The 23925-nt window shown below is 49.6% G+C and overlaps 1 protein-coding gene across 2 annotated transcripts in view; it reads right to left on the bottom strand.

Annotated features, from left to right (window-relative positions):
• Positions 1–23925, bottom strand: part of TTC25 (tetratricopeptide repeat domain 25) — a 38746-nt gene that overhangs the window by 7093 nt on the left and 7728 nt on the right. The window contains exons 6-10 of one of the 2 annotated variants that reach the window (XM_023204111.2): positions 22288–22512; positions 21899–22106; positions 11654–11740; positions 9680–9876; positions 3914–4014 (exon numbers count right to left, since the gene is read on the bottom strand). In XM_023204111.2, the coding sequence (XP_023059879.1) occupies positions 3914–4014; positions 9680–9876; positions 11654–11740; positions 21899–22106; positions 22288–22512 (818 nt within the window). The remainder of the gene's footprint in view (positions 1–3913; positions 4015–9679; positions 9877–11653; positions 11741–21898; positions 22107–22287; positions 22513–23925) is intronic. The other variant, XM_023204112.1, reaches the window with a different exon arrangement.

The following is a 23925-nucleotide window of genomic DNA, read 5'->3' as shown; positions in this document are numbered from 1 at the left end:
TTTTTTTTTTTTTGAGATGGAGTCTCGCTCTGTTGCCTAGGCTGGAATGCTGGAATGCAATGGCATGATCTTGGCTCATGCAACCTCCACCTTCCAGGTTCAAGCGATTCTTCTGCCTCAGCCTCCCAAGTAGTTGGGACTACAGATGTGTGCCACCATACCCAGCTAATTTTTTGTATTTTTAGTAGACATGGGGTTTCACCATGTTGGCCAGACTGGTCTCAAACTCCTGACAAGTGATCCATCCGCCTGGGCCTCCCAAAGTGCTGGGATTACAGGCATAAGCCACCACGCCCAGCCTAGTTTTAATGAACTTTACTCTAAGTAGCCACACGTGGCTAGCAGCTGCCTCCTTGAGCAATGGAAGTCTAGGCAATTACAAGTGCACAATGTGCACTTTGATGGGGGACATATTGAGGCTGTGAAAGCCAGATGTGAGGGCTCCTCACCCAGACTGAGGGGTCAGAGAAGGCCGCCTCGAAGAGGGGACATCTAACCTGAAACCTAAAGGCTGAGTGGGAGTTAGCCAGGTGAAGGAGGTGGGAAGGGAAAGTTTAGAATATTCCAGGCAGAGATAACAGCATATGTTATGAGGCATAAGAAAGCTGTTCAGGCCCGGTATGGTGGCTCACACCTGTAAACTCAACACTTTAAAAGGCTGAGACAGGAGGATCACTTGAGCTCAGGAGCTCAAGACCAGCCTGGGCAATATAGCGAGACCTCATCTCTACAAAAAATAAAATGTAAAACTATCAGCCAGGCATGGTGGCCCACACTTGTAGTCCCAGATACTTATCTCTTGAGCCCAGAGATCAAGGCTGTAGTGAGCTGTGGTCACACCACTGCACTCTAGCCTGGGTGACACAGCAAGACCTTGTCTCAAAAAAAGAAAAAAAGAAAAAGAAAAGAAAAAAGAAAGCCTGTTTAAGAAGACAGGAAGCTGGTATTGGCTGGAGCCGGAATGCAAGGTGATGGGGGCTGGGGACTGGCCAGGAGGAAGGCTGCAGAGGCCCACAGGGGAGAGCTTAACCAATGCCTTCCTACCCCTGTGAGGAAAAGTCAGGAACAGGGACACCTAGGCAGCAATAAAAGGTTTATGCAAGAGAATAAGGAAATCACACTAGATTTCTTGTCTCCTGGAAGAGGTAGTATTTTTCAAACTTCAAGTCCTAACGTCAGTTTAGACCAGGGGTCCCCAACCCCTGGGCCACTGACTGGTCCATGGCCTGTTAGGAACTGGGCCACACAGCAGGTGAGTGGAGGGTGGGCAAGTGAGCATTACGCTGTCAGATCAGTGGTGGCATTAGCTTCTCATAGGAGGGAGACCCTATTGGGAACTGCACATGTGAGATCTATGATGCACGCTCCTCATGAGAATCTAATGTCTGATGATCTGAGGCAGAAGAGTTTCATCCTGAAACCATTTCCCCCGCTACCAGCCCATGGAAGAATTGTCTTCCATAAAACTGGAGCCTTGTGCCAAAAAGCTGGGGGACTGCTGACAAAAGAAAATGAGGGCTGGGTACAATGGCTCAGTCCCAGCACTTTGGAAGCCCAAGCCCGGAGGATCACTTGAGTCCAAGAGTTTGAGACCAGCCTGGGTAACAGAGTAAGACCCTGAGTCTACAAAAAATAAAAAATTAGCCCCCAGCATGGTGACATGCATCTGTATTTCCATCTAGATGGCAGGCTAAGGTGTGAGGATTGCCTTGGCCCAGGAGGTCAAGGCTACAGTAAGCTATGATCTCACCACTGCACTGCAGTGACAGAGAGACACTGTCTAAAAATAAATAAATAAAAAGTAAAAAGAAAAAGAAAATAAGAAAATAAGGTTAGGCACAGTGGCCCATGCCTGTAATCCCAGCACTTTGGGAGGCCAAGGCAGGAGAATCATTTGAGGCCAAGAGTTTGAGACTAGCCTGGCCAATATACTGAGACTCCATCTCTACTTATTTATTTATTTATTTATTTATTTATTTATTTATTTATTTAGAGACAGGGTCTTGCTCTGTCACCAGGCTGGAGTGCAGGGGTGAGATCACTCCCTGTTACAGCCTCAACTTCTCAGGCTTGAGTGGTCCTCCCACCTCAGCCTTCCAAGTGGCTGGAACTATAGACGTACGTCACCACGCCTGGCTAACATTTTTTATTTTTTAGAGATAGGGTTTTGCCATGTTACCGAGTCCCAGCAACACGGGTGGGTCCCAGGCCAGGTCCCACCAAGCCTGGCCCTGTCTCTATTTAAAAAAAGAAAAAAAAAAAAAAAAAGGCCAGGCATGGTGGCTCACACCAGTAATCCCATCACTTTGGAAGGCCGAGGCGGGCGGATCACCTGAGGTCAGGAGTTTGAGACCAGCCTGGCCAACATGGCTAAATCCCATCTCTATTAAAAATACAAAACTTATGGCCAGGCGCGGTGGTTCACAGCTATAATCCCAACACTTTGGGAGGCCTAGGCAGACAGATCATTTGAGGTCAGGAGTTCCAAACCAGCCTGGCCAACATGGTGAAACCCTATCCCTACTAAAAATACAAAAATTAGCTGGGCGTGGTGGGGGCGCGCCTGTAATCCCAGCTACTCAGGAGGGCAGGTGAATCGTTTGAAGCCGGGAGGCGGAGGTTTCAGTGAGCCGAAATCGCACCGTTGCACTCCAGCCTGGGTGACAGGCAAGACTCAGTCTCAAAAAAATAAAATAAAATAAAATTTTAAAAAGCCAAGCATAGTTTACACCCATAATCCCAGCACATTGGGAGGCTGAAGAAGAGGGTGGATTGCCTGAGCTCAGTTCAAGACATAGTGAGACCTCATCTCTACAAAAAAAAGCTTTAAAATGAAGCAGGAGGATAACTTGAACCCAGGAGGTCGAGGCTGCAATGAGCCATAACACTGCCACTGCATTCTGACCTGGCCAACAGGAGTGAGACCCTGTCTCAATAATAAATAAATAAATAAATAATAAGAAAACAGAATGCAATAGGAAATAACAGCATGCAGAGTAAATAGCAGAGGTAAATAGATTTTGTAAAATTTTTGTTTCTGGGCTTGGCACGATGGCTCATGCCTGTAATCCCAGCATTTTGAAAGGCCAAGGTGGGCGGATCATGAGGTCAGGAGATCAAGACCATCCTGGCTAACACAGCGAAACCCTGTCTCTACTAAAAATACAAAATATTAGCCAGGCATGGTGGCGGGCGCCTGTAGTCCCAACTACTCGGGAGGCTGAGGCAAGAGAATGACGTGAACCCGGGAGGCGGAGCTTGCAGTGAGCCGAGATCATGCCACTGCACTCCAGCCTGGGCGACAGAGCAAGACTCTGTCTCCAAAAAAAAATAATAATAATAAGTAAATAAATATAAATAAATAAATAAATAAATATTTTTCCGATTTTTGTTTTTCAAATAAAACTGTGTCCTGAGTTACTATACAAACTGATGGCAATAGCAGACACTTCAAAGCCATCACCCCATCTAGAGTGTGTCCTACAGTTGGTGGATAATAAACGGCTGTGGGGCCACACGTAGTCGCTCACGCCTGTGATCCCAGCACTTTTGGGAGGCCGAGACAGGTGGATTACCTGAGATCAGGAGTTCGAGACCAGCCTGGCCAACATGGAGAAACCCTGCCTCTACTAAAAATACAAAAATTAGCCGGGCCTGGTGGCATGCACCTGTAATCCCAGCTACTTGGGAGGCTGAGGCAAGAGAATTGCTTGGATTTGGGAGGTGAAGGTTGCAGTGAGCCAAGATCATGCCATTACACTCCAACCTGGGCAACAGAGCAAGACTCCATCTCAAAAAAAAAAAAAAAAAAATGACTGTGGAATGGCCACCCAAGCAGGCCGAGGGGGAACTGAAGGCCTGACCACCCGACCCCACTCCCGACACCCGAAGCCCAGCGGGTGGAAAGGCTCACGCTGATGATGGCCTGCTGCGCCTCATTGTTATGCACAAGCTTTGCTCTCTCCAGGGCCTTCTCAAAATTGTTCACGGCTGACTCGAAGTCTCTCAGCTTCACTGGAGAGCAAGGGGAGAAGGCACAACACAGGTAGAGTGTGACTATGTGTGGGGCATGATGGAGCCTGTGGCTGCTCGAGCACTGCCAGGGCCCATCAGAAGCTTGTGTGAGCTGTAGTCCGTCCCAGGCCCCAGGGAAGCATCACTGAGCTGCTCAGCACCATCCCTTCCACCGTGTTCCTGGGCTGTGTCACCACTGAGAACCAGGGCTGAGGAACCTGGGCCTTGGGTTGCAGGTCATTCAAAGGGGTTGGTTAGAGAAGGGGACTGTGGTGCAGTCTAGTGCACACATCATGTGTCTCTAGAGTGGAGGAGAAAACCGCATCCTGCTCCATCTTTAGATTGTTCTGGAAGAGGAAATTCTTTTTTTTTTTTTTTTTTTTGAGATAGAGTTTCACTCTTGTTGCCCAGGCTGGAGTACAATGGTACAATCTCAGCTCACTGCAACCTCCGCCTCCCAGATTCAAGCGATTCTTCTGCCTCAGCCTCCTGAGTAGCTGAGATTACAGGCATGTGCCACCACCCCCGGCTAATTTTTTTCTTTTCTTTTTTTTGAGACAGAGTTTCACTCTTGTTGCCCAGGCTGGAGTGCAGTGGTGCGATATCGGCTCACTGCAAGCTCCGCCTCCAGGGTTCACGCCATTCTCCTGCCTCAGCCTGCCGAGTAGCTGGGACTACAGGCGCCCGCCACCACACCTGGCTAATTTTTTGTATTTTTAGTAGAGATGGGGTTTCACCGTATTAGCCAGGCTGGTCTCCATCTCTTGACCTTGTGATCCTCCTGCCTCGGTCTCCCAAAGTGCTGGGATTACAGGCGTGAGCCACCGTGCCCAGTCTAATTTTGTTTTTTCAGTAGAGATGGGGTTTTGTCATGTTGATCAGGCTGGTCTCAAACCCTGACCTCAGGTGATCTGCCTGCCTCAGCCTCCCAAAGTGCTGGGATTACAGGTGTGAGCCACCGCTTGGCCAGAAATTCATATTTTTTAAATGGTCATTCATTTTTTTCAAAAATGATATGCAGACCAAACAAAGCATGGAGGGCTGGATGCAATCCATAGGCCAGCTGCTGGAACCTCAGCTGTCTCGAGTCCAGGCCCTACTCAGGTACAGTCTGAACCCATAGAAAAAGTGGCTCATCTGGGCTCTCTGTGCCAATTAGTGCTGGAGCTGGGACTGAAATGATTAACAGATTGAGTGACTGATTTGAGTCCTCAGAGCTTCATTTCATTTTTAAAAATTAAATATATAGGTCAGGCCGGGCGTGGTGGCTCACACCTGTAATCCCAGCACTTTGGGAGGCCAAGGTGGGCGGATTGCTTGAGGTCAGGAGTTTGAGACCAGTCTGGCCAACATGGTGAAATCCGGTCTCTACTAAAAATACAAAAATTATTCAAGCATGGTGACGGGCGACTGTAAACCCAGCTACTCAGGAGGCTGAGGCACAAGAATTGCTTGAACCCGGGAGGCAGAGGTTGCAGTGAGCCAAGATCGCGCCATTGCACTCCAGCTTGGATGACAGAGCAAGATTGTCTCAAAAAAAAAATTAATTAAAAATGTATACATACACACATACACAGGCCAGGTGCGGTGGCTCAAACCTGTAATCCCAGCACTTTGGGAGGCTAAGACAGGCGGATCACTTGAACCAGGAGTTCAAGACCAGCCTGGGCAACATAGTAAGACCCCATCTCTACCAAAAATACAAAATCAGCTGGGTGTGGGGCCGCATGCATGTAGTCCCAGCTACTCGGGAGGCTGAGATGGGAGGATCCCTTGAGCCTGGAAGGTCAATGTTGCAGTGAGCCCAGAATGCACTGCTGCACTCCAGCCTGGGTGACGGAGTGAGACCCTGCCTCAAAAAATATATATATAATTAAATTAATAGAGACAGGGTCTCACCATGTTGCCCAGCCTGGTCTCGAACTCCTGGCCTCAAGCAATCCTCTACCTTGACCTCCCAAAGTGCTGGGATTACAGGCATGAACCTCCCTGCCTGGCCAAGAGCTTCATAAAGGAGAAAGTGCTTATCAGCCTAGGTCTTCACAAACCACTGCTTTCTTTTACAATTGAGTATATCCAAGATCTATCCTCCTCCTAAGCACTGCTTTGAGACCCATGGGGAAAATAAGCCCTTGTGCTCATAAGTCAGACTTTAAAAGGCCATTACAGCCAGTTACGGTGTCTCACGCCTGTAATCCCAACAATTTGGGAGGCTGAGACAGGCAGATCACAAGGTCAGGAGATCGAGATCAGCCTGGCCAACATGGTGAAAGCCCGTCTCTACTAAAAATACAAAAATTAGCCAGGCATGGTGGTGGACGCCTGTAATCCCAGCTACTTGGGAGGCTGAGGCAGAAGAATCACTTGAAATTGGAAGGCAGAGGTTGCACTGAGCTGAGATTGTACCACTGCATTCCAGCCTGGGTGAAAGCGTGAAACTCTATCTCACAAATAAATAAATAAAATTAAATAAAAGGCTATTACACTTGGCCAGGCGCAGTGGCTCACACCTGTAATCCCAGCACCTTGGGAGGCCAAGGTGGGAGCACTGCTTGAGCTCAGGAGTTCCAGAACAGCCTGGGCAACATAGGGAGACCCTGTTTCTACCAAAAAAAAAAAAAAAATTTGCCAGGCATGGTGACATGCACCTGTGGTCCCAGCGACTTGGGAGACTGAGGAGAGAGAATCACTGGAGCCTGGGAGGTTGAGGCTGCAGTGAGCCATGAATGCAGGGATGTGACACTGCACTAAAATCTGGGTGATAAAGCAAGACTCTATTTCAAAAAAGAAAAAAAAAACGAAGGCTATTACACTTGAAAGGAAATTTAAATGTAATTCTGAAAATATGTGGAGTCACAGTATTCCTTCCAAGACCAGTGGGACTCTGACATTAAAGGTCTGCAGAGGAGTCACATGCTTATTCAAGAGTGTAAATCATTCAGGACTATTCTTTCATTCTTTCTCTTTGTTTTTGTTTTTTTTTTTAAGTGAGGGTCAGGGTCTTGCTCTGTATCCCAGGCTGGCATGCAGTGGTATGATCATGGCTCACTGCAGTCTCAACCTGGGCTCAGGCGATCCTTCCACCTCGGCCTCCCAAATATTTGGGATCACAGGTGCCTGCCACCACACTCAGCTAATTTTTTTTTTTTTTTCACAGTCGCCTGGACTGGAGTACAGTGGCACAATCTCAGCTTACTGCAACCTCCGCCTCCCAGGTCCAAACAACTCTCCTGCCTTAGCCTCCCAAGAGGCTGGGATTACAGGCATGTGCCACTATGCCCAGCTAATTTTTTGGATTTTTAGTAGAGATGGGATTTCACTATGTTGGCCAGGCTGGTCTTGAACTCCTGACCTTGTGATCTGCCCACCTCAGCCTCCCAAAGTGCTGGGATTATAGGCATGGGCCACCGTGCCTGGCCCTAATTTTTTATTTTTTGTAGAGATGCAGTCTCTTTATGTTGCTTTTTTTTTTGTAAAGATGAGATCTCCCTATGTTGCCCAGGCTGGTATCAAACTCCTGGGCTCAACCGATCCTCCCACCTTGGCCTCCCAAAGTGCCAGGATTATAAGTGTGAGCCACTGTGCCCAGGCTAATTTTTTTTTTTTTTTTTTTTGGAGACAGAGTCTCATTCTTTCACCCAGACTGGAGTGCAGTGGCACAATCTGGGCTCACTGCAACCTCTGCCTCCCAGGTTCAAGCAGTTCTCCTGCCTCAGCCTCCTGAGTAGCTGGGACTACAGGTGTGTGCCACCACACCCAGCTAATTTTTGTATTTTTAGTAGAGACGAGGTTTCATCTTGTTGGTCAGACTGGTACCAAACCCCTGACCTCAGGTGATCCACCTGCCTCGGCCTCACAAAGTGCTGGGATTACATGCATGAGCCACCGCGTCTGGCCCCAGCCTAATTTTTAACTGAATATGTAATTTAAAGTTATCTCAATGTGACAGGAAAATCACTTGACCCTGGGAGGCGGAGGTTGCAATGAGCCAAGATCGTGCCACTACACTCCAGTCTGGGCGACAGAGTGAGACTCCTTCTCAAAAAAATACATAAATAAAGTTCACCGGCTAGTAAGGATAAAGTTCAATGATTTTTAGAAAATTTACCGAGTTGAGGCCGGACCTCCCAAAGTGCTGGGATTACATGCGTGAGCCACTGTGCCTGGCCCCAGCCTAATTTTTAACTGAATATGTAATTTAAAGTTATCTCAATGTGACAGGACAATCACTTGACGCCGGGAGGCAGAGGTTGTAGTGAGCTAAGATCGCGCCACTGCGCTCCAGCGTGGGTGACAGAGTGAGTCTCCATCTCAAAAAAAAAAAAAAGGCCGGGCACAGTGGCTCACGCCTGTAATCCCAGCACTTTGGGAGGCTGGGGCAGGTGGATCATGAGGTCAGGAGATCGAGACCATCCTGGCTAACACAGTGAAACCCCATCTCTACTAAAAATACACAAAAAAAATTAGATGAGCGTAGTGGCGGGCGCCTGTAGTCCCAGCTACTTAGGAGGCAGAGGCAGGAGAACAGCATGAACCCAGGAGGCAGAGCTTGCAGTGAGCCAATATTGCGCCACTGCACTCCAGCCTGGGTGGCAGAGCGAGACTCCGTCTCAAAAAAACAAACAAACAAACAAAAAACCGGTTCCCCCATGGGGCTTGGAGAGTCTACTGAACCTCTCTGTGCCTCAGTTTCCCTATCTCTAAAGTGAGGATGATGATAATGCCTACATCATAATGATTCAATACAAGAATGCTGGCTGGGTGTGGTGGCTCATGCCTATAATCCCAGCACTTTGGAAAGCTGAGGCGGATGGATCACCTGATGTCAGGAGTTCGAGAACAGCCTTACCAATGTGGTGAAACCCCATCTCTACTAAAAATACAAAAATTAGCCAGGTGTGGTGTTGTGTGCCTGTAATCCCAGCTACTCTGAAGGCTGAAACAGGAGAATTACTTGAACCCAGGAGGCCGAGGTTGCAGTGAGCCAAGATCGTGCCACTGCACTCTAGCCTGGGTGACATAGCGAGACTTCGTCTCAAAAAACAAAACAGGGCCAGGCATGGTGGCTCATGCCTGTAATCCTAGCACTTTGGGAGGCTGAGGCAGTTGGATCACCTGAGGTCAAGAGTTTGAGACCAGCCTAGCCAACATGGTGAAACCCTGTCTCTACTAAAAATACAAAAATTAGCCAGGTGTGGTGACAGACTTCTGTAATCCCAGCTACTCGGGAGCCTGAGGCAGGAGAATCACTTGAACCTGGGTGGCGGAGGTTGCAGTGAGCTGAGATCACACCACTGCACTCCATCCTGGGCAACAGCAGTGAAACTCCGTCTCAAAAATAAAACAAAACAAAAAAAAGTACCAAGGCAGAAGGAAAGTGGCTCAATACATGGGCTCTGTTGTAAAGACGACAGGCTGTGTGGGTCTGCAGCTGGGCTCCTCAAGGGCAGAGGTAGGCTCAAGGTGCCCCAAGCTCTAACCAAGCTTTGCTTAATGTAGGCACTCACCACGTGCTGGTCAAAATGGAGTGGCTTATCCCCACTCTCAGAACAATCTGGGAAGGAAAAACACTGGAATGGTAAACTCAGTCCACAGGACTCCTAGCCCTGGTGTGAGCTGGGCCTGAAGGCTGGGAAAGGTAGGGTGGTCATCTCTGAGCCCATACCTTGTGCCTGGGCCACCAGAACACTGGCATTCAGTTGCCACTCAATGTCCCCTTCCTCCTCGGCACACTGCTGGGACTTCTCGCCATAATTCTGGGCCTGCCAGGCCTGGTCCAGCTCCAAGTAGCAGCGGCCAATCTCATGGAACAGCCAGGTCTTCTCCAGGGTGGTTTTTGCCAGAGGGATCTTTTCTTCCCACCTGGGGACATGAAGAACAAGGGTCAGCTTCATCCCCCAAAACCATGCACTAGGCCACAGGATGCCAAGGCTTCCTGCTGGGTGGCAGAATAAAACTTGTTCTCCAACTACCAGTTCTTTTAGATACAAGGGTGAAGTTCATAAGCATAATGATATTTTAAGACTACTGAGACTATTTTGGTAACATCTATGGAACGTGGAATTTAATACAACAGTTGAGGCTGGCGTGGTGGCTCATGTCTCTAGCACTTTGGGCTGCTGAAGTGGGCAGATCATCTGAGGTCAGGAGATCGAAACCAGCCTAGCCAACATGGCAAAACCCTCTCTCTACTAAAAATACAAAAATTAGCCAGGCATGGTGGCAGGCGCCTGTAGCCCCAACTACTCAGGAGGCTGAGGCAGAAGAATAACTTGAACCTGGGAGGTGGAGGTTGCAGTAAGCCAAGACTACGCCACTTCACTCCAAGACTGGGTGACAGAGCAAGACCCCATCTCAACACACACACATATACACACAACACAAATAATGTTTAAGAATATTACCAGCCGGGCGCGGTGGCTCAAGCCTGTAATCCCAGCACTTTGGGAGGCCGAGATGGGCGGATCACGAGGTCAGGAGATCGAGACCATCCTGGCTAACACGGTGAAACCCCGTCTCTACTAAAAAATACAAAAAAACTAGCCGGGCGAGGTGGCGGGCGCCTGTAGTCCCAGCTACTCGGGAGGCTGAGGCAGGAGAATGGCTTAAACCCGGGAGGTGGAGCTTGCAGTGAGCTGAGATTCGGCCACTGCACTCCGGCCCGGGCAACAGAGAGAGACTCCATCTCCAAAAAAAAAAAAGAATATTACCAAGTATGGTGGCTCATTCCTGTAACTCTAGCACTTTGGGAAGCCAAGGCGGATGGACTGCTTAAGCCAAGGAGTTCGAGCCTGGGCAACACGGCAAAACACCATCTCTACAAAAAATTACAAAAATTAGCCAGGCACGGTGATGTGTTAGCCAGGATGGTCTCAATCTCCTGACCTCATGATCTGCCCGTCTCCGCCTCCCAAAGTGCTGGGATTACAGGCGTGAGCCACCACGCCCGACCTTTTTTTTTTGGATGGAGTCTCACTCTGTCACCCAGGCTGGAGTGCAATGGTGCAATCTCGGCTCCCTGCAACCTCTGCCTCCCCGGGTTTAAGTGATTCTCCTGCCTCAGCCTCCTGAGCAGCTGGGATTACAGGCACGCACCACCACGCCCAGCTAAATTTTGTATTTTTAGTAGAGACGGGGTTTCACCATGTTGACCAGGATGGTCTCGATCTCTTGACCTCGTGGTCTGCCCACCTCAGCCTCCCAAAGCGCTGGGATTACAGGCGTGAGCCATAGGGCCCGGCCCTGGCCTAGCTTTTTAATAAACTTCCACTCCTCATTCAAATTCTTTCTTCTGAGGAGGCAAGAATTGAGGTTGCTGCAGACCTGTACAGATGGACCGCCAATAACTTGGGATACCTTCCACCCGTAACATATGGTCTAGGCTGGAGTGCGGTATGTGATCATGTCTCACTGCAGCCTCAACCTCCCAGGCTCATGTAATCCTCCCACCTCAGCCTCCCAAGTAGCTGGGACCACAGGCACAGGAAAGTATGCCCGGCTAATTTTTTTTTTTTTTTTGTAGAGAGGGAGTCTTCCTATGTTGCCCAGGCTGGATTCTTATCACTGGAAACAAATTTTCATGTTAGGATGAGAAGTTCTAACCATGGAGGTGGGGGAGAGGCAATTCTTGGTCACTCACGTGTCAATGGCTTGCTGGAATTTCCCAACTCTGGCAAAAACTCTGCCAATGTTGTCAAGGGCTCTGGATTTTGCATCAGGAAGGTCACTGTGGGGAAGAAGCAAAATAAGCCATTCACTAAAAATCAGCTCTTCTAGGCACTGTGGAAACAGGAACGAAGGCAAAGACAGGAGCCTTGGCCTCAGAAACTCAGGGTTTCAGTTGAAGGGACAATGTCCAGCCTGGCAAGGATGAGACACATTTCATCCGTGGACCCAAACTCCGGCGCTGAGCTCGGACTTGGGAAGACAGTCTTCCCTTGGTTTTTAATCACTGCAGGGGTGCCTGATTGATTATTCACCCACATTATCACCGCAGGGACGCCTGCCTTGGTCATTCACCCACATTCCCTCGGTGACAAGTCAATTGCGGGGATGCTTGCTTTGGCTGCTCTCACCCACATTGCAGCCCAGGGCTGCTCCCTACCCCCCTTCTCTGTGTCTCTACCTTTCTCTTTAAACTTACCTCCTTCACTATGGGCAACTTTCCGCCCTCCATTCCCCCATCTTCTCCCTTAGCCTGTATTCTTAAAAACTTAGAACCTCTTCAACTCTTGCCTGACCTAAAATCTAAGCATCTTATTTTCTTCTGCAACACCACTTGGCCCCAATACAAACTCTGTAATGGGGGAATGGAGGGTGGAAAGTTGCCCATAGTGGTTCTAAATAGCCAGAAAACGGCACTTTTGATTTCTCCATTTTACAAGACCTGGATGATTTTTGTCGAAAAATGGACAAATAGTCTGAGGTGCCTGACGTCCAGGCATTCTTTTACACATCGGTCCCTCCCTAGTCTCTGTTCCCAGTGCGATTTGTCCCACATCCTCCTTCTTTGCCTCCCGCCTGTCCCTTCAGTCCCAACCTCAAGCGTCACTGAGTCTTTTGAATCTTCCTTTTCTACAGACCCATCTGACCTCTCCTCCCCAGGCTGCTCCTCACCAGGTCCCAATTTGTCCTCAGCTTCCGCTCCCCCCCCCCCCCCCCCCCCCCCCCCCCCGTCCCCATTTCTCCTCCCCCCCCCCCCCCCCCCCCCCCCCCCCCGCACCCTGTAATCCTGTTATCACCTCCCCTCCTCACACCTGGTCCCCCTTACAGTTTCGTTCCACTACTAACCCTCCCCCACCTGCCCAACAATTTCCTCTTAAAAAGGTGGCTAGAGCTAAAGGCATAGTCAAGGTTAATGTTCCTTTTTCTTTATCCCACCTCTCCCAAATCAGTTAGCGTTTAAGGCTGTTTTTCATCAAATATAAAAACCCAGCCCAGTTCATGGCCTGCTTAGCAGTAACCCTTAGATGCTTTACTGCCCTAGACCCAGAGGGGCCAGAAGGCCACCTTATTCTTTTTTTTTTTTTTTTTTGAGACAGAGTCCTGCTCTGTTGCCCAGGCTGGAGTCTGGAGTGCAGTGGCACGATCTTGGCTCACTGCAAGCTCCACCTCCCGGGTTCACACCATTCTCCTGCCTCAGCCTCCCAAGTAGCTAGGACTACAGGCACCCACCACCATGCCCAGCTAATTTTTTGTATTTTTAGTAGAGACAGGGTTTCACCGTGTTAGCCAGGATGGTCTCAATCTCCTGACTTCGTGATCCACCTTCCTCAGCCTCCCAAAGTGCTGGGATTACAGGCGTGAGCCACCATGCCTGGCCTACACCTTATTCTTAATATTCATTTTATCACCCAGTCAGCTCCTGACATTAGAAAAAAGCTTCAAAAATTGAAATCCGGCCCTCAAACCCTGCAACAGGAATTAATCAACCTCGCCTTCAAGGTGTACAATAATAGAGAGGAGGAAGCCAGGCAACAACACATTTCTGAGTTACAGCTACCTGCCTCCACTGTAAGACAACCCACAACCACGACTCCAGCACACAAGAACTTCAGAACACACAAGCCACAGCTCCTAGGGGCTCCTTCAAAACATCCTCATGGACCTTGCTTCAAATGCCAAAAGCCTGGCCCCTGGGCCTCAGAATGCCCACAGCCTGGGATTCCTCCTAAGCCATGTCTGTGCGGGCCCCCACTGGAGGTCGGACTGTCTGACTCACGTTGCCGCCGCTCCTAAAGCCCCTGGAGCCCAAACCCAACATTCCTTGGCTGACTCCTTCCCAGATCTCCTTGGCTTAGCAGCTGAAGACTGACACTGCCCGATCACCTCAGAGGCCCCCTGGACCATCATGGATGCTGAGCTTTGGGTAACTCTTACAGTGGAGGGCAAGTCCGTCCCCTTCTTAATCCATACAGGGGCTGCCCACTCCACATTTCCTTCTTTTCAAGGGCCTATTTCCTTTGCCTCCATAACTGTTGTGGATATTGACAGCCAGGCTTTTAGACCCCTTAAAACTCCCCAACTCTGGTGCCAACTTGGACAACATTCTTTTACACACTCCTTTTTAGTTATCCCCACCTGCCCAGCTCCCCTATTAGATCAAGACATTTTAACTAAATTATCTGCTTCCCTGACTATTCCTAGGCTATAGCCACACCTCATTGCTTCCCTTTTCCCCAGTTCAAAGCCCCCTTCACATCCTCCCCTTTATTGCCCCACCTTAATCCACAAGTATAGGACACCTCTACTCCCTCCTTGGCAACCGATCATGCACCCCTTACCATCCCATTAAAACCTAATCACCCTTACCCCACTCAATGCCAATATCCCATCCCACAGCATGCTTTAAAAGGATTAAAGCCTGTTATCACTTGCCTGTTACGGCATGGCCTTTTAAAGCCTGTAAACTCTCCTTACAATTCCCCCATTTTACCTGTCCAAAAATCTTACAGGTTAGTTCAACAAGTTAGACAAGGCTTACAGGTTAGTTCAGGATCTGTGCTTTATCAACCAAATTGTCTTGCCTCTCCACCCTGTGGTGCCAAACCCATATACTCTCCCATCCTCAATACCTCCCTCCACAACCCATTATTCTATTCTAGATAAACCTAGCTGACCCCATAGATCCTAAATCCTTTCCCCACTTCTCTTTCTGTTCCTCGAAGACAGCTTTAAAGACTGCTCCCACACTAACTCTCCCTGACTCATCCCAACTCTTTTCATTACACACAGCCGAAGTGCAGAGCTGTGCAGTCGGAATTCTTACACAAGGACCAGGACTGCACCCTGTAGCCTTTTTATCTAAACAACTTGACCTTACTGTGTTAGCCTAGCCCTCATGTCTGCGTGCAGTGACTGCCACTGCCTTAATACTTTTAGAGGCCCTCAAAATCACAAACTATGCTCTCTACAGTTCTCATAACTTCCAAAATCTATTTTCTTCCTTACACCTAACACGTATACTTTCTGCACCCCCAACACTACCTCTCAGCAAGCTGAACTCATTGCCTTAACTCAGGCCCTCACTCTTGCACAGGGACTATGTGTCAATATTTACGCTAACTCTAAATATGCCTTCCATATCCTGCACCACCATGCTGTTATATGGGCAGAAGGAAATTTCCTCACTACACAAGTCCTCCATCAGTAATGCCTCCTTAATAAAAACTCTTCTCAAGGCTGCTTTACTTCCAAAAGAAGCTGGAGTCATACACTACAAGGGCCACTAAAAGGCATCAGATCCCATTGCTCAGGGCAACGCTTATGCTGATAAGGTAGCTAAAGAAGCAGCTAGCATTCCAACTTCTGTCCCTCACGGCCAGTTTTTCTCTTTCTCATCGGTCACTCCCACCTACTCTCCCACTGAAACTTCCACTTATCAATCTCTTCCCACACAAAGCAAATGGTTCTTGGATCAAGGAAAATATCTCCTTCCAGCCTCACAGGCCCATTCTATCCTATTGTCATTTCATGACCTCTTCCATGTAAGTTACAAGCTGCTAGCCCACCTCTTAGTACCTAACCTCTCATTTCCTTTCCATTGTGGAAATCTATCCATACAGAAATCACTTCTCAGTGTTCCATCTGCTATTCTACTACTCCTCGGGGATTGTTCAGACCCCCTCCCTTCCCTACACATCAAGCTCGGGGATTTGCCCCCCAGGACTGGCAAATTAACTTTACTCACATGCCTTGAGTCAGGAAACTAAAATACCTCTTGGTCTGAGTAGACCCTTTCACTGGATGGGAAGAGGCCTTTCCCACAGGGTCTGAGAAGGCCACTGCGGTCATTTCTTCCCTTTTGTCAGACATAATTCCTCAGTTTGGCCTTCCCACCTCTATACAGTCCGATAATGGACCTTCCTTTATTAGTCAAATCGCCCAAGCAGTTTCTCAGGCTCTTGGTATTCAGTGGAAACTTCATACCCCTTATCATCCTCAATCTTCAGGAAAGGTAAAATGGACTAATGGTCTTTTCCCAAAAACTCGCCAATCAAGCAAGTAATTATGCTGAACCCTCTTGGGCACTCCCCAGTTGGATGTACTGGGTCGTCCCAATTACTAGTCCTTTAATACCTATTTTTCTCCTTCTTTTATTTGGAGCTTGTGTCTTCCGCTTAGGTTTTCAATTCATACAAAACTGTATCCAGGCCATCACCAATCATTCTATATGACAAATATTTCTTCTAACAACCCCACAGTATCACCCCTTATCACAAAATATTCATTCAGCTTAATCTCTCCCACTCTAGGTTCCCATGCCGTCCCAATCCTGCTTGAAGCAGCCCTGAGAAACATCGCCCATTATCTCTCCATACCACCCCCCCAAAATTTTTGCTGCCCCAACACGTCAACACTATTTTTTTTTTTGTGAGACAGAGTCTCGCTCTGTCACCCAGGCTGGAGTGCAGTGGCCCGATCTCGGCTCACTGCAAGCTCCGCCTCCCGGGTTTACGCCATTCTCCTGCCTCAGCCTCCCGAGTAGCTGGGACTACAGGCGCCTGCCACCTCGCCCGGCTAGTTTTTTGTATTTTTTAGTAGAGACGGGGTTTCACCGTGTTAGCCAGGATGGTCTCAATCTCCTGACCTCATGATCCGCCCATCTCGGCCTCCCAAAGTGCTGGGATTACAGGCTTGAGCCACCGCGCCTGGCCACGTCAACAGTATTTTATGTTATTTTTCTTATTAATATAAGAAGACAGGAATATCAGGCCTCTGAGCCCAAGCTAAGCCATCATATTCCCTGTGACCTGCACGTATACATCCAGATGGCCTAAAGTAACTGAAGAATCACAAAAGAAGTGAAAATAGCCTTAACTGATGACATTCCACCATTGTGATTTGTTCCTGCCCCACCCTAGCTGATACGATATAGTCTCCCCTTCCCTTAAGAAAGTACTTTGTAATATTCTGCCTCATGGTTAAGAATGTATTTTATACACCTATCCCAAACTTGTAAGAACTAATGATAATCCCACCACTCTTTGCTGACTCTTTTTGGACTCAGCCCGCCTGCACCCAGGTGAAATAAACAGCCTCGTTGCTAAAATACCTCTTGGTCTGGGTAGACCCTTTCACTGGATGGGAAGAGCCTGTTTGGTGATCTCTTCACACAGACACGCGTGACATCCCAAAGTGCTGGGATTACAGGCATGAGCCACTGTGCCTGACCTGTGGTTATTTTTGAGAGGAAGGCACATTCTTTTTTAAAAAAAAAAATTTAAAAATAGCAAGGAACTGCTTTTGTTTTAAAAATCCTACATATGTACATGAGTATGTAGGTAAATACATTGAAAAGGGGCCAGAGGACACATTCCAACAAGATCATCCTGGGAAGTGACGGGAAGTGGGTTGTGGGGGACAACTTTCAGGTTTTGCTCTCAGTACCACCCAGTTCCGGTTCAAGCCTGCAAGTCTGACATTATAGTACGTAAAAACAAAACATGGGCACAATGGCTCATGCCAGTAGTCCCAGCTAGTCAGCAGGGTGAGGCAGGAAGATTGCCTGAGCCTAAGAGTTGGAGGCTGCAGTGAAATACGATTGCACCACTACACTCTAGCTGGGCAGCAGAGCAATACCCTGTTTCTAAAACAAAACAAAACACACAAAAAAAACCCCACTATTTTCTGGGCCTCAGTGCCTGAGGGCTGAACCGGTTTCCAGGCATGGCATCCAGACCTCCCACTGCCTGCAGGCCCTGGTCCCTAGCCCTGCCACACCTGCCTACCTGTGGTTCTCCAAGTCCTCCATCTCTGCCACATCTTTCTGCCCTGCCCAAGCTCCCCTTCTCCCTTCCCCTTGCCCACCTTACTGACCCTGCTGCCTTCCCTGAGGCCCCTGCCAAGTTCCCACCTGCCTCTCTCCTTGGTCCCTGGGCCTCACTGTGCACCTGCTGCTGTCACAGCCCGTCGGAGTGGATCCCCTCTTCTAGAGTGGGTGCTCTGTTCTGGCGAGTTGAATGAGTGAATAAGCTGTAATATGTTCATTTTTTATGACAATATATACTAAAAATCATAATAGCAAAAATAAAGCATGTGATCAAATACTTTACAGATTATTCAGAGAAATAAATGAGTGCTGTGGGCACTGAAAAAACTGCCTAGACTAGTAAGTGGCTAATCAGCAAGTGGCTGATTTTTTTTTTTTTTTTTTTTTTGCAAGTGGCTGATTAGAATGAGGGAGCCCCTGGAGCACACGGGACTCACAATGAAGACTGGAGTGAGCCTGGGTGAGGCCCATTAGTGGATGTTAAAAACTAATAGGCTGGGCATGGTGGCTCACACCTGTAATCCTAGCACTTTGGGAGGCCAAGGCAGGTGGATCACCTGAGGTCAGGAGTTAGAGACTAGCCTGGCCAATATGGTAAAACCCCATCTCTACTGAAAACACAAAATTAGCCGGGCTGCCAATAATCCCAGCTACTTGGGAGGCTGAGGTAGGAGAATCACTTGAACCAGGGAGGCGGAGGTTGCAGTGAGCTGAAATCAATCCACTGCACTCCAGCCTGGGCAAGAAGAGTGAAACTCTGTCTCAAAAAAAAGGCTGGGCACGGTGGCTCACACCTGTAATCCCAGCACTTTGGGAGGCCAAGGCGGGCGGATCACAAGGTCAGGAGATTGAGACCATCCTGGCTGACACGGTGAAACCCCGTCTCTGCTAAAAATAGAAAAAATTAGCTGGGCGTGGTGGCGGGCGCCTGTATTCCCAGCTACTTGGGAGGCTGAGACAGGAGAATGGTGTGAACCCGGGAGGTGGAGCTTGCAGTGAGCCGAGATCGTGCCACTGCACTCCAGCCTGGGCAATGAGCAAGACTCCATCTTAAAAAAAAAAAAAAAAAAAAGGAACTGAACTAAAATTAACGAACACCTCTGTTTACTTATTCAGTCACTTAGCACACATTACATGCCCACTGTGTGGCAGGTGCTGGGAATAGCACCTTCCAAAGTCTAACAGGGCAGACAGGCTACCTGTGGAGATGGAGCCCAGGGGAGGGATTTGTACCCCCTGGGGCAGGAAGCCTGATAAAGCAAGTGCTGGGGAAAAGGAAAGTATTCCTGGGGCTGGAGGATATGCACAGAGCTCTGCACTGGCTGGGGCCCAGAATGCCTGGGGGCCTTGAGAAAGCCAGGTCAAGAGAGGCCAGGAGAAGTCAAGTGAAGAAGGGCAACCTGTGTTGAGCAGGGCATTGAAACTTCATCCCAACCACAGGAGTTGCTTTTCAGAGAAAGGCCAGCTGAGCTGTAGGAAGCCCAGGTCAGAGGAAACAGGCAAGAAGTAAGGAGGGTCTGGACTGAGTTGTGGGAGGGAAACAGAGAAAGCATGGACAGGACAGGACATGGCCGGTGCTGGGCAGGAACAGTGAGGGGGTCAGGCGCGGTGGCTCACGCCTGTCATCCATACCAACCTGAGCAATATAGCAAAAACAGTGAGGTGAGGGAGGTATCTGGGAAGCCTCTGGGCTTCTGGCTTGGGGACTGAGTGGCCAACACTGCTATCCTCGCGGATGGGGAACCCTCAAGAAGTAAGTTTGGGAGGAAGATAGGGGATTCCGATTTGGACATGTTAAGTTTAGGATTCTTGTGGGACATCCAGATGGAAATGTCTTAGAATCTGCTGGACACACAGGTCTGAGGCTCGGGAGAGAGGTCTGGAGAGAAGTAAAGATTCCTAACTCGCCGGGCGCGGTGGCTCAAGCCTGTAATCCCAGCACTTTGGGAGGCCGAGACGGGCGGATCACGAGGTCAGGAGATCGAGACCATCCTGGCTAACACGGTGAAACCCCGTCTCTACTAAAAATACAAAAACTAGCCAGGCGAGGTGGCGGGCGCCTGTAGTCTCAGCTACTCGGGAGGCTGAGGCAGGAGAATGGCGTAAACCCGGGAGGCGGAGCTTGCAGTGAGCTGAGATCCAGCCACTGCACTCCAGCCTGGGTGACAGAGCAAGACTCCGCCTCAAAAAAAAAAAAAAAAAAAAAGATTCCTAACTCATTTGTGCATTGGAGATGACTGGATCCAAGGTACCGTATATATACATCATATCTAATCCCCACAATCCCTGTGGGTTGGTATTACTATGCCTTCATTAGAGATGAGGAAACTGAGGAGATGAGCAACTTAATCAAATCCACACAGCTTCTAAGTGGCAGAGCCAGGGATCAAAGACAGATCTGTCCTGAAAGCGTTTTTTTCTAATACGGGATGGCCAATATGGGATATTCCTGCTCAGCACAGTGGAGGCAGGCAAGAAATGAACTGGGAATGGAAAGCATGTGGGGCTTGCATCAGTGAAGATGAAAGGGCAGGAGGCAGGAATGTTCAGGAACGTTTGACCCTAAGGGAAGATTGCTATAAGAGGGCAAGGGTGGGTTTAGAGAGGGTCTGAGGGTCAAGCAAAGGGGCTTGACCTTTAACCTGCAGGCAGTGAGGAGCCCAGGCCCACTTGTGAGCAGGGGAGGGAGAGTTCATAGCATGTGTCTCTGGAGATTTGCAGGAGGAGCTGGAGAGAGACAGCAGAGGCAGGGAAAGCAACAGGACTCAGGTCAGCTGAGGGCTGGGCGCTGTGAGGGTAAATGGGATGATGGGAGACCAAGGAGGCTCAGACTGGTGAGATGAGTAGAAAACAGGCAGGAGGAAGTCAAGAATGACTCCAGGCCAGGCGCAGTGGCTCACGCCTGTAATCCCAGCACTTTGGGAGGCTGAGGCGGGCGGATCACCTGAGGTCAGGAGTTCGAGACCAGCCTCAACATGGAGAAACCCTGTCTCTACTAAAAATGCAAAATTAGCTGGGTGTGGTGGTGCATGCCTGTAATCCTAGCTACTTGGGAGGCTGAGGCAGGAGAATTGCTTGAACCTGGAAGGCGGAGGTTGTGGTGAGCCGAGATCATGCCATTGCACTCCAGCCTGGGCAACGAGAGTGAAACTCTGTCTCAAAAAAAAAAAAAAAAAAAGGACTCCAAAGGGTAGAACCAGGATGCTGAGAAAGCAATGGAACCTCTGGGTGGAAGCCAGCAAGTCGTGAGAAGAGCTCATTTCTGGAGAGCTGGTATTACTACTACTGTGGATACCAGGTACTGTCCTTAAGGTCTGTACATGTACTTCTGCATTTCATCCTCCCTTCCACCCTACAGGGTGCCCAGCTAACAGAGGAGACCCTGAGGCTGAGGGAGCTAAAGTGACTTGTCTCAGGTCCCACAGCTGGGCGGCGCAAGTTCCACAGCCTAGATCTGCCTGACTCCACAGCCCGTGCTCTTGGTCAGCACCAGTTTTACAAGACCCTGCTTGATCTGACCCCTGCCCACTTCCTTCAGTCTCCTCTTGGCCACTCTCCCCGGCAATATGCTGTGCTCTCCAGCCTTAAGTACCCTCCTGTCTCAGGGCCTTTCCATAGGCCCTGTGTGTTTCCCAACGCCATCGAGTCCTCCTGGAATGTATTTCTCACCACACTGGATTCTGTACTTTTCTTCTGTGGCACTTATCACAATTGCAGTTAATTAGCTATGTCCCTTTTTGCTTGACATCTGCAAGGAAATGACCCTTGTGTCTGGTTATTACCGCGTTCCCACACTAGCAGCATCTGGCATGTCTGGGGCTTCATGCGTGCTTGTCAAGATGATGTAAGAATATAAACATCCCTGAGAGCCAGATCATCGGGTAGCTTTTTGGAATTTTGAGCCACTACCCTTTTTGTGGCAAAGAAGCTAACAGTGTAGGTGCCCCCACCCTCAGTCCTGGGCAGGTGGTCCCCACCTCTGGGAGAATCTACCTCGGGCATGCAGAGCAGAAAATGGGAGTCAAGCCACCAGCAGCCCTGGCAAGGGCCTCGGATAGCCCCAGGTGTCCTTCTCTGTAGGCTCACGCCAGTGGCCTCCCCTAGGGCACTCACTATTCCTTGGCGATCTCCAGGTCCTTTCTGTGGCTCTGCAGGGCTGCCGCCATCTGCCCCAGCTCAATCTGGGCATTCCCTATGCAGCTATACAAGTTTCCAACCAGTTCATCCTTGTTGGGTACCTCTTCATTATTCCATTCCAGTACCTTCTTCAGCACTTTCTCGGCTTTCTGAAGACTCCCTTCAGCACTGCCGCTTGTGAGCACTGGGAAGGGAAAGGGGTGCTGTGAAGGCCAGGGCCCCTCCTCTTGGCTGACAGGGTAACTCCTCTTCCTGCAGACACCATCTGCAGGTCAGAGAGACCAGGGGCTCAGACACCTGGTTGCTCCTTCCCCACCTGATAAGGCATGGAGGCACCTGCCCCACCCTCTGAGAACAACACCCACACATGTCAATGTCCTCCAGGCTCTTGAGGATGTAATGGGCTGTCTGTGAGGGATGGCGCTTGTGGTCCCGCAGCCATTTCTCTTGCATCAGCTTCCGGTCCCGCTCCCTGGCATAGATCGGCTTTTGCTGCCTCCAGAAGTTGCTGTGAGTATCCAGGTAGTTGATGCCCGTCATGATGAGGTCCTCCACAGTCAGGCCGCCCTTCATGGTGCCTTTGATCAGGTCTGTGGGGAAGGGGTGTGAGGAGGCGCCAAGGAGAACAGGCCTCTAAGGGGTTTGCCTCCTGTTGCCTCCCGGTAGCTGCTGCAGGGCCCTCTGTGAAGAGCTCTGCCTGGAGTTGTTGAAACAGAGAGGAATGTGAGTGAGCATGGTGGCAGAGTGGGTTTATCCAGACCAGGATGCAGCCAGGGCCCCACTTTCAGGGAGTTCCATGGTATGAGCCCCTTATGGCAAGATATGAGGAGCTAACCAGAAGGGGCAGCTGGTGGATGGCTCGCTGAGAAGCCTTGGGGCTTCCCCGGTTCAAACTGTGTCCTCAGAGAACACTGAGTCTAAATGCACTATCTGGCCCAGGCTGCCAGTGCTCAGTGATTTCCCAGGTGCCCAGTGGGCCTGTGTATGCTGGGAGCTGGAAGGGGGGTGCCCAACTCCTGCTCACTGCCTGGCCAGAGGTTACAGCCAGTAGCAAAGCTACAAGGCCACTTGAGGTAATATTCAAGCCACCCCTTCCCTCTGCAGCAGGTCCTCTGGAGAATAGGAAGCATTCAGCCTGTTGCCAAGGAGATGTGCCAGCAGTGAAGCTGTTCCTGTGTCACAGAACAGGGAACCCTACATATGACCTTGGGAAGCCAATTCTGGAGAAGAGGCATTTGGTTCACAGGTGACCCTGCTCAGGCTTATCAGCTAATGGCAATACTCCCATCCCCATGTTAATGCGAGACGTTCATCTCAGGCCTCTGTCCTTCATCCTGTCACTGGCAGCAGTGTTGTGGAAAGAGTGCTGGACTGGCCAGGTGTGGTGGCTCACACCTGTAATCCCAGCACTTTGGGAGGCCGAGGCGGGCAAATCACTTGAGATCAGGAGTTCAAAACCAGCCTGGCCAACATGGTGACACCCCATCTCTACTAAAAATACAAAAAATTAGCCAGGCGTGGTGGTGGGTGCCTGTAATCCTAGCTACTAGGGAGGTTGAGGCAGGAGAATCGCTTTAACCCAGGAGATGGAGGTGGCAGTGAGCCAAGTTTGCTCCACTGCACTCCAGCCTGGGCAACACAGCAAGACTCTGTCTTTAAAAGAAAGGCCGGGCACGGTGGCTCCAGCCTGTAATCCCAGCACTTTGGGAGGCCAAGACAGGCGGATCACAAGGTCAGGAGATTGAGACCATCCTGGCTAACGTGGTGAAACTCCGTCTCTACTAAAAAATACAAAAAACTAACCGGACGAGGTGGCGGGCGCCTGTAGTCCAGCTACTCGGGAGGCTGAGGCAGGAGAATGGCGTGAACCCGGGAGGCGGAGCTTGCAGTGAGCTGAGATCCGGCCACTGCACTCCAGCCCGGGCGACAGAGCAAGACTCCATCTCAAAAAAAATAAAATAAAATAAAATAAAATAAAATAAAATAAAATAAAATAAAAGAAA

The sequence above is a fragment of the Piliocolobus tephrosceles genome, chromosome 16 (assembly GCF_002776525.5).
Source record: "Piliocolobus tephrosceles isolate RC106 chromosome 16, ASM277652v3, whole genome shotgun sequence".
Classification (NCBI taxonomy): domain Eukaryota; kingdom Metazoa; phylum Chordata; class Mammalia; order Primates; family Cercopithecidae; genus Piliocolobus; species Piliocolobus tephrosceles.
This window is presented reverse-complemented; position numbering and strand designations above follow the sequence as displayed.